The sequence below is a fragment of the Aptenodytes forsteri genome, unplaced genomic scaffold (assembly GCF_000699145.1).
Source record: "Aptenodytes forsteri isolate BGI_AS27 unplaced genomic scaffold, ASM69914v1 Scaffold325, whole genome shotgun sequence".
Taxonomy (NCBI): Eukaryota; Metazoa; Chordata; class Aves; order Sphenisciformes; family Spheniscidae; genus Aptenodytes; species Aptenodytes forsteri.
The window spans coordinates 416,664-427,494 of NW_008795575.1; the positions used below are offsets into that span (position 1 = coordinate 416,664).

Genomic DNA, 10,831 nt, shown 5'->3' on the forward strand with positions numbered 1-10,831 from the left:
AATGTAAGATAACTGGATGTCTGCACATTCAGAGTTGGTGCCTAATCCAAGGGGCAGAGAGGCTCCCCTCAACTGAAGGCAGCCAACTCATGGAAAAGTTTAACTGTACTGGCAAGATGTCCTGCAAAGGCTGGAATGAAGAGTGTGCCCACAGAATACAAGGGGGCTGACACCCACCTTTTGTTAAATTCAGTGCATGCCTAAGGACCCCAGCTTCTGTAAGCTGAGTCAAAGACGTTTGGCAGCCAAGCAATATTGCCTAGTTGGACCTTTAAGGGTATCGTTGCCCTGTTTGCATTGCCTAGCGACAGACACCAGATCGATGTCCTTCACCAATGGATTAAGTCGGCTCTGAACTGCAGCCAGCTTGCCCCTACGCTGGCTGCCAATTTCCCTGGATTCTCGTATCCAGGATGTATCTTCTTCTTCTCTCGTATCTTCTTCCGCAACAAGAAGAACTTGTACCTGATAGTCATGGACAGGTGATTTAGGAGCTTGCATTAAGCAAGAGATGAACCTACCGGGTCTCTCTGCTTTGTGTCATGCTATGGTGAGTGCAGCACTGGCAGTAAGCTTTGCCGGGTGTTTCCCAGGAGGTAGAGCTGTTGATCTGTTTCTAATTCTTCCTCCTTCAGAGAATCCACTGGGATCCTACTTCTAGCTATGTTTCTTCCTCCTCACCCACCTTCCAGCCCCCAGAATTAATTCAGCTACTTCACCCCCACTGGAATATCACACAGATCTGTAGTCGGTTTAGTTTGACAAACCATCAGGATGAAACTGTTCAAATGCAAAAAGTGAAACAACAAATCAGAGCAACATCAGTATTGGGAGAATCAGTCCAGTGGGGTCTCATGTGAAACAACTCCCAGGAAGCCATGTTGAGATGCCAGGAGAATTAATTATCAGTGTAATATGTGGAGGGTCTAAGGAAAGGTTTTTGCTGATTCATGAGGGATTCCCAAGAGTGATAGAGTGTGGGAGAGAAATTTTAGTTCCTTCTTTTTGTGATGAGAGCAACTGGATGAGCAAGTGTTGTATATCTCCCTTTCCCACTACATTTTCTTGAAGCTCAGGGTACAGCATTTCTTGCAGAGCAGCTGCAAGCAATGCTGTGTTTTTCGAAAAACATCCAGGTTTCTGTTTATGAAAGGGGTTTCCGAGCTGCTGAGTCTCCCAGCACTGCTCAGGTACTCAGACACAGCTCTGCTGGCCCTGACTTGCCATTAACACTCCCTTTCGCAACAAAAACAAGCTGCTCACTGGGGTCCGGGGATAATGTATTTATGGTGTGCTTCACGCAACTGGGGACCACAGTCCATGGGAGCTCTGAAATGCTAGGTTAATGCAAATAATAACAGTAACTGGCAGCAAAATGCCTGTCTTCTCTTATTAACTGTGCAGTAACCTGTGTCGATATAACTGCCTTTTCCGGTTGTGCTTAATCCATTAGTATTTTGTCCTTTTTGTAATAAAGGATTGAAGAGAAGATTTCTTTATCAATTGAGGTTAACTCTCTACCAGCCTTAAAACAATGAAACAGACAAAACAAAACTTAAAAAACCACCTTGATTAGGGACAATTTTTTCAATAACTTAAGCTGAGGGCCTGGCAGACGATTGGATGTGCATGCTAGAGGCTTTGCAGGATCTCTTAATAGCTATTATCTTAATCGGTCTCCTAAAGACTCTCAGTTGCCAGAAGTTTCTGGTAGACCTTGCCCAGAGCTAATGCTTCGCTGTTCTGCAGTGCTGTGGGTGAAGCCTTTCGGTGCTTCTGATGGGAAGGGGAGGACGAAGCAGTGCCCGCCTGCATCTCTGCAGGTTGGACCGACTGGCTGCATGGGGTGGGAAAATGAAGTGCTGGCATTTGTAGTTGAGCCAGTGTACAGAAAAAAAAAAAAAGAAATGGTGTCCTTCAAAAAAGGTTATTTTAAGGTAGTTTTCTTGCTAGAGAAGAAAGCAACAAGTTCCTATCTGTGATTACTGATGCATCTGTCCTGCTTCTAGGCATTGCATTTTTTTAGACTGGACTGCAGAAAGTTGGAACAAGGTTTTTTAGTGCTGTTGGCTAATTCATGATTTTGCTGAAGTCTTCATAAGAAAACCATCACAGCCTGGGCTCTGATTCTTGTTCTCTCCTCAGCCTCTCTAGCAGCACCACAAAGAACTAAGCAGAAGTTTTGCCTTATGTAAAATGAAATCTTCTTGCAGGTCATTGTGGGAAGTATATTTGAAGTTATTTGGGCTGCAGTGAAACCGGGTACCTCATTCGGCATCAGCGTATTGAGAGCTCTTCGACTACTGAGGATTTTCAAAGTAACAAAGTAAGTCCAGCTCCCTTTCCACTCACATGAGACTTTTAGTACCACATGAAATCTGTATCACCAGCCCCACAGCGAGTAGTACTGCTTTTCACACTTGAAAAAAACCAACAAACCAAAACAAACCACAAACCCTAAAAAAACCCCCAAAACAACCCCCAAACCCCCCTGTACTACCTGGCACAAAGGCCTTGTCTGTCCTAACATCCTATGTCTGCACTGGCTCTAGTGGATAGGGGAGTGGAAGAAAATTGCAGATGCAGAATTGCCCTTCCCTTGGCAGGGCAACCTGGGTTTCTGGCAGTCAAAAGTTTAGGGAGTTCCTGAGCCAGAACTTGCATCAAAAAGGACTTTTAACAGCCCTTTCCCCAGCCTCATGTACAGGATTGTACCAGCACTACTACTTGCTGTGGGGCTGGTGATACAGATTTCATAGGGTCGGCCCTTGGGCAGAGGGCTCCACAGTGTAGTGATGGGCTGCATGAGAGCATCCTCCTTTTCTTTGTTTTTAAGTTTGCTTAAAACAAAAATCTCGTGAGGTGATCCCTTATTTCTTGTGGTAAGAGAAAAAAGTTTCTTATTTACTTTCTAAGCCCCATCAGCTGCCCACTGTCCTTATCTGCTGCTGATCTGGTGATAGTTCCTTAAGTATTTAGGAACTGGTAAACTGAGCTACCCCGGTTATTGCTGGATACTAAATCCTGGTGCCTGAACCACTCTGTTGACACAAATATGAAGTGTGCTGCTGCTGCCTGTGCTGTGTCTGGTCTGGGAATGTCTGAGGTTTTCAGTATTAAGCCTGCGAAGTTGAATTTTCACTAGGGTTGGGTTGCCGCAGCTTTTCAGTTGTTTTCATGCCCATGCATTGCGTTAATGTGTGCTGGCATTAGTAAACAGCTACTGTGCAATTTAGAAATCCATCTAGAGCAATTGCTGCAGGATTTCAAAATTGTAGGGTGGAAATTGATATTTGGGTGCTCCTGCTGTTGTTTTCCACCTTTTTTTTTTTTTTTTTTAAACTTTTTTTAACACCATTACCTCCTCAGCTCACCCCTTTCTCTCTTACTTGTTCTTGGCTTAAAGTAACAAAAGGAGGAATAGCACCTCCCTCCAAAAAAACCCAACCACCCTAAATAGGTAAAGCGTAGACTGTCACATTTGTTAATTTATATCTGCTAATCATTATGCAGATCCAAGATTGATACTGTGTCGTTTGTTGTACTGTGGGACAGAGGGGTTGGAAACATTAAGTTCTGTAAATGTTACTTGTTCTTGGCTTAAAGTAACAAAAGGAGGAATAGCACCTCCCTCCAAAAAAACCCAACCACCCTAAATAGGTAAAGCGTAGACTGTCACATTTGTTAATTTATATCTGCTAATCATTATGCAGATCCAAGATTGATACTGTGTCGTTTGTTGTACTGTGGGACAGAGGGGTTGGAAACATTAAGTTCTGTAAATGTCCAGCAAAAGAGGTGGGCACCTGCCCCGAAAATATCTCTTAGTCTACCTTTGCACTAATCTTATTTATGGAAAACTCCAGGGCTTTTAGCAAATTCATAGTAATTAATATTCAGCAGTTAATTTTATCCAGAGCTACTGAGATTTAGTGTATCTGATTGCGTGTTGTACTTTTTAAAAATTCTGGACATTTTGCAAGTTAAAATGATCTTTTTGCAAGTTTTGACTATTCAGGGTTTTAGCCAACATAATGAAGGGATGAAGCCTGAGATTTAACTTAACAAAGCAAATCATGGAGCAAGCAGAGTGCTCTCCCCCTTCTCAGGACAGCGAGTGAAATTCTCACCCCTCTGATGCTGAAGTTCCCTTGACCTGACTACGTGGATTTTTCACCTGATATGACATTGTGTTACCAGAAGCCAGGTTCCTCCCAGCTCACATGGGGGGATCTCAGCTGTGCTGGGCCACATTATCCCAGTGCCTGAGCTGCACAGCTCAGTCCTAACATAACTCACGGAGAGCGACCAAAGCGATGGCACCAGGCACAGATTGCTGCCCACCCGCTCTCATTACAGTCTTTACTGTGAAAACACCCTGACCCTCAGTAGTTTTTTTTTTTTCCCTTTTTCCATTTCTTTCACAGTATTTTTTCTCTGAAGCTCCCTGCCCTGTTTCTTTTTTTTTTTTGCCTCTGTGTTTAATAGAAGCCGTTTGCAATCCACCTGCTTTGAATAATCGATGGTATTAGACCTTTTCATTCATATGTTCCAAATCAGTGTGACTGCAGACGGCAGAGTGATGCAATAGTTAAAAAGTTAAATTACAGCCGGCCTGAATGGTGACAGCAGGATGCACTGCGAGGGGATGCAGCCTAAGAGGGGCTAAATTCAGGAAGGAGGACAAGGAGAAAAGAGCTTCACATGTTTTCCTCTTCGTCATGACAGACCTGAATGGGGACTGGCATGGGTAGAAATGCAACTCCTCATTATATCCTGGCACTCTGTAGTCAGGCAGGGTTTGGTGCTGAGCTCTTCCAGGGCAAGCCAGAGCCTCCACATGTATTTTGTGTCCGGTTGTGTTAACTGCAAGGTGCGAACCCCTTGCTTGTGGCAGATTTTGCCTGAAGCCATTATGTCAAGCAGGGGAGAACCCTGTGATCAGCAAACCATTTCTCCTTCTCCAAGGAGAGCAGCTCAGCCCCTTTTGCTTAGGGGCTAACCCTGAGTAGGTTTGGTTGCAACTTTTTCAACTGAAGATATTCTCCCGAGAGACCAAAGTTTCCCCTGAAACCTCTGTCACTGTATTACGGACATAACTCTTCTTGGAATGGGTGCAATGGGAGTGCAAGATCCTCCTTCTCCTGGGATGGACGTGCCCGTATCATCCTCAGCATAGAGAAATGTGGGGTGGTTCAGTCCTCCCAGCTACACCTGGGGGAAGGAAGGGGAGGAAAATGAAGACAAAGAGGAGGGAAAGGATGGTGTTTCTGCTCTTCTCACTCAAGCTCTGAGCTTCTCTCCCCATCAGGAGACCAGACAAATCCATGGGCTTCCTTCTGCTGGATCCCCACAGCTGCGCTGCAGGAAGGAGCTCAGTGCATGGGTCTGTCCCCAGAACTGCAGCCAGAGGACACACAGAGGGCAGGATGGTAGAGCATGCTGCTGCAGAGAGTGACCTCTGGATGGCAGCTCCCAGCACCAGGCAGTGGAAACGAGAGAGGTCACTGGAGAAAAAGAGAGAAAATTTTCCCCCCATGGTCTCAGACTCAAAACTTTTAACAGAGGACACGTGAAATGGCTCTAAATCACTCATTTCCTACCGCCTGCTCCAGCCCCATTGTTCCGCATGCCTGTCTGTCCAAAAGGAGATAGTCAAAGAGCTCCTCTGCTTAATAGCTCTTTCTGCATTTTCTGATTCATTAGTTTTCCTAATATAAATGCTCCCTGCCTGTTCTCAGCAGGGTAATAAAGCCAGGAGAGAGAGCTGTTTCTGAGCACCCTCCCCAGCACACCATCACTCGACGTGCCTGTCTGCACCTGCAAGTGTGCCAGAGGCCGTCTCAGGGGACGGGGGAGATAAAAGCAACTAACTTCAGTATCTGGCCAGATGCGACTTGGATGTGTCAGTCAGGATTCGGGCTGAGCCATTCCCTCTTGCCGTGTTGGAGTTAATGTCCTGGATTTGTTTTCATCCTCCGAGGCGGTTGCTCAGCCCTGGATGCTTAAACCATGTGGCTGAATTGCCCCACACGGAGGGCATCGCTGTGCATGAATGCGTGTTAAACGTCTACAGAAATGTTTAAACATATGGGAGTTTAAGTCCACTTGTGGGTACTGGCATTTGATAAGTTGGAAGGACACACTGCAAAGACGTGCTGGTGGAAATGAGCTGTTCATTCCCGATTCGTGTTTTACGAAGGGAGGGGTTCACTGTCCCCACGTTCAGTCTCACCTTGATGATATCGACACGTCCCTGGTTTTGACACCCCTGCTGACTGCTGTGCTGGATGAGAAGATGCAGAAAGGTCGAAATGTACACCAGGGAAGGGGTTACTGAGAAATTAAACCGAACACTTTCACTGCAGACGACTGCTCTGCATGGGTACACGTGCCCTGAGGTGACCATCTCTGCCCTTGAGATGCTACAAGAGGTTTTGCCCCTCAGTGAGCTGTATTTTCCAATCATAGAGGGGAGTTTAAAGATGCTGATATTCCCTGCCATTCCTTTCCTTTATTTTTAATAAGAAAATAGATCGTATTAGTTTCTCACCGAAGGCTCTTCTCCTGCTAACGTTCTCTCTGGGCTGCTCTGATCTCCAACGCAGGTACTGGAATTCCCTGAGGAATCTGGTGGTCTCCTTGCTGAACTCCATGAAGTCCATCATCAGTTTGCTCTTCCTGCTGTTCCTGTTCATTGTGGTGTTTGCTTTGCTGGGGATGCAGCTCTTTGGAGGACAGTAAGTCTAATTAATCATTGTCCTTTCAGGGGTAGTCTAAAAGCAATACCCAAGGGGGAGAGGGGCCACAGGGCTCAAAATATTCACATTGTGGGTGCAGATGTCAGTCTGTCTTGGCTTCTGAGTTGTGATCTCTGGTTTATAGGAGAATAGTTCCTGTTCTGGTGTTTTTCCTGGAGCTGAATTCTTTCTAGTTACTATAATTCACAGCTCCTACGTCATTCCATAGTCGCCATGTACACCCAGACCTCTGAAAGAGGACTGAGGGAGGCAGCGCTTTTTCTACTGTGAGGGGAGAGACAAATTCTTTCCCTGACAGCCAGGGCAACAGGATTTTTTTTTTTCCACTTGGAATATTTTTCTGCTGGAAAACATAGTTTTGTTGAATCTGATTTTTTTCACTAAGAAATGCCAATTGTGATGAAAAGAACTGTCACAATATCACCATTCAAGCTCCAATATAATTTCTGAAATGAAATAACTTTTTTTTTAATCAACCATTATTTTATCTTAAAAAAATTAAAATTAAATGACCTACTAAGAGGGAAATTTCAATTTTGACTTTTACACTCGAGAACAACAACTTCTTGGAATGGTTTGTTCCACAAAAAGCATTTGAGATTTTGATTGTTTGTTTTAATTGTGGATTAAAATGGATTTCAAAGTGTCAGAATTTCCTCCAGGAATAAAATAAGATAAAATAAAATAAAATAAAGTAAGCATCTTCTCAGAGATGCCGTGTTCCCCGCTGCGGTTGCCTGGGGTGTTATTGCCAGGTGGAACAAATGTTGCTTTCTGACTTGTGTTATAGCGTATTACAAGACTGCAGGAGAGTTGTTTCTCTCTTACTGCTCTTGTTTTTATTCTTACTTCTGTCTAGATTCAACTTTCAAGACGAAACACCAACCACAAATTTCGATACCTTCCCTGCCGCCATCCTCACAGTATTCCAGGTAAAGCCATCCCTTGTCCTGAGTGAGCATTAGAAAATAAATTCCCGGGCATCTCTTCCTGCTTACGGGGAGCAAAGAGGACCCCAAAAATCCGTGGAATTTAGGAAAGAGAAAGTCCTTCCTTCTCATGTTTTTTGCCACACTGACCGATCAATGCATCATTAAAAATCAATGCTATGGAATTAAGGAAAACTAGAACAAAAGACTTTTTGCTAGGAAAAAAATATTGATAAAATAGACCATTCTGTGCCGAGCTTAAAGGCTGTGCGTGCCCAGGCTCTCTTCTTCTGAGGCCCCTGGCTGGGGCTGCACGCTGCAATGGCAGCACCCGCATGTGCCCCGCTGCATAAATCGTCCTGTCAGAAATCCTAGACGCGAGCGCGTGTGGTTGACCTGTCTCACTCTCTCCTGTGGTTGCCATAATTTAGTGAGGAGACAGAGGAGACAGGCCTGAGCTATCTCCGGGCAGTAAGGAAACAATGCAGCACTTTGCAGGGTAATTGCTCAAGATAAGATAATGCTGGATAAGAATTACAATCAATGGGGGAGCACAGAAAGAGGCATCAGCCTCGGGCAAGTTCCTGAGGTGGCGGGAAGAAGTGGCAGTTCTGGCAGGTGCAATGCTCAGATTTAAGAGCCTGATTTTGCAGCTGTTCTCTGCATGCCTTTTTTAAACAGTTATTTCAGGTGTTTCAGTAGTGACCTGGGGATGCTGCACCCTGCTCTATGTGCAGGTAACACTCACAGGTCTGTGGAAGACCACCCTGCATTTATAGCGTTGTCCTAAACAAATTGTTGATGTGGGCTCGAGCTGAGACTTGACCCCCGATCTGACTAGGTCTCAGCAAGGCTTGCATTATGTATTTCCGTGTCCCGTCCTGAAAAGGATAAAAAAAAATTGAGTTGATGACAATTTTTGGATTAAAACAGAAAAAGAATCTAAAAGAAAATGTGTCCTGTGACCTCTGCATAAGCAGCTTCATATGGGAATTGCTTCTCTCCAGATGTGAAGCAGGTTCAGTAGTACTTACCTCGCAGGATATTGCAAATCATGGTAGATTAATATTTGCATGGTATTTTAGTACTCATCAAAGAAAGGGCTTACAGAAACGTAAATGTATTGCCACAGAGCCGGAACTGAACCTGAGTCAGGCTCTGGATATGAGCATCTGGAAATTTTGACGTTATTTTGCTTTGGGACTATAGCTATCTCTTGAGAATACTTGCTGAAATATTTCCTTTCTATTCCTGAGATAAATACCCCGACAATATAGTGGCTGTGGGATGAAGGAAAACAGTTAGTTTTATGACATTTGTGTAGAACGTCAAAGCTACGAATTAAAACCAGCAAAAGCCATCAGCGCTGTATTAACTCTGTGCAGCCCTGCAGAAGCATTTCGATAACCTCTGCTCCCAGTCCATCCCCCCTCCTCCCCTGAATTTCAAATAGCGTGTCAACGTTACTTCAGTACGGGCTTTGGATCCTTTTCTAACCTCGTCTCCCATAAACGCAGGCAAGCCAGCAGGCTCGTTTGGTTGCTGCTCTGATGAGCAGAGTAGCATCATTCCGTGAATGCATTCCATGTGTTGAACAAATATAATAAAGCCAGATACACCCTGTTCATCCCTAACCCCTTTGGAGATTCTTTGTTTAAGAAGCAGTCTTAAACAAAGTCTTCTGCAGCCTGCCTTAGGCCGTTTCATTTCAGCAGACCTGGCTGGGTCACGGTCCTCTGTCATGCAACTCCTGGGACATATTTTGTCTGCTTGGCAGCTGGCTGAACTCAGCATTGGGTGCAACTGAGCCCTCCTGTCCCTAAATCCCCTTTGAAGAGCATCACACATTTTTCTGCAGTTCCTGGCTCCCAAGAAAGTCTTTGTGAGCTGAAGTATACACAAAATACAAACACAAACTATATATATATTCATATATATCTATATACACGTGAAAAATAGATAGCTGCATGTCCCTATTCCAGCAATCATTGAGCTGGAAGCATTTACAACATCTGTAAGTGCAGAGACTCTATGAAGCAGAAAGACCTCTGTTATCCATACATACTCTGCTCCCTGAGAGCTGCTATGTAAACAATTACACGCTGCCGGCTGCTAAGAAGAAGAGCACCGGTGACCGCTGGAGGAGGTGAGGAGTCGCGGTGGCAGGAAGGGACTGAACCTCAGCTCTGCTGATGGGCGCCTGCTGAGGCTTGGGAAGCAGAGCTGGCTTCGGTTTGATGTCCGTGTGCCTGGCTGCCCTCACTGACCTGCCTGAGGGATATGACACTGAGCTGACGTGATTTTGCATTTACTCAGGCCCTTCTTCAGGAAAGCAGCTCACTTTCAGAACAGCCCTTTGAAATGGTGCGATACTGATCCCCAGCATCTGAGTGTCTCCCACCGTTAATGTGCTCATTAGTCCATTAAGATTTCACAACAGCTCTTGAAAGCTGTTTTTATTCCATCACCCGATGGCTCCTCAGCCAAGCCTAAGTATTACATGTTGAGCTGCGCTGGACAAAATGTTCATTTTGGGCAGCCAAAAGCAGCTTTGGGCCCGGGGAAAACCAAAATATTTGGGCTTCACCTTACTCCAAAGTCCTCATTGCTTGTGCCCCTCCCTCTGCAATGCTGTCCTTTTCTCTCCTGTAGCAAGAAGTTCTTACAGCATCCATAAACAGAGACTTTATAGAGCAGAAAGACTTTTTTTTTATTGCATGTGCTCTGCTCCTTGAGGGCAGCTACTTAATTGCTTAAGTATTTCCTCCAGCTGATGGGTGACAGCGCAAACAGTGGGAAGGACACCAGGTCAAAGTGTCTGTCCTCTTGCCAGGGCCTCAGAGAGCATCCTCAGCTCTGCGCAGGCAGGTTGGTGGGTTTAGACCATTTATCTCTCTGCAAAAGTTCCATAAACCAATTTTTTTTTCTTTAAGTTTTTGTTCCACTTCCAAAATAATCCAGTTGAATTTTCAAACCCAGACCCCAACCTGCTGGACTTAGAATCATAGAATCATTAAGGTTGGAAGAGACCTCTAAGATCATCGAGTCCAACCATTGACCCAACACCACCATGCCCACTAAACTCATCTACATGTCTTTTAAATACTTCCAGGGATGGGGACTCCACCACTTCCCTGGGCA

At 44.9% G+C, this 10,831-nt stretch overlaps 1 protein-coding gene across 1 annotated transcript in view; it reads left to right on the forward strand.

Annotated features, from left to right (window-relative positions):
- The window catches only part of CACNA1B (calcium voltage-gated channel subunit alpha1 B), a 313,074-nt gene that overhangs the window by 186,534 nt on the left and 115,709 nt on the right, over positions 1-10,831 (forward strand). Inside the window, 3 exon segments of the mRNA XM_009282246.1 lie at positions 2,214-2,326; positions 6,609-6,740; positions 7,621-7,693. Coding sequence (XP_009280521.1) covers positions 2,214-2,326; positions 6,609-6,740; positions 7,621-7,693 — 318 coding nt within the window.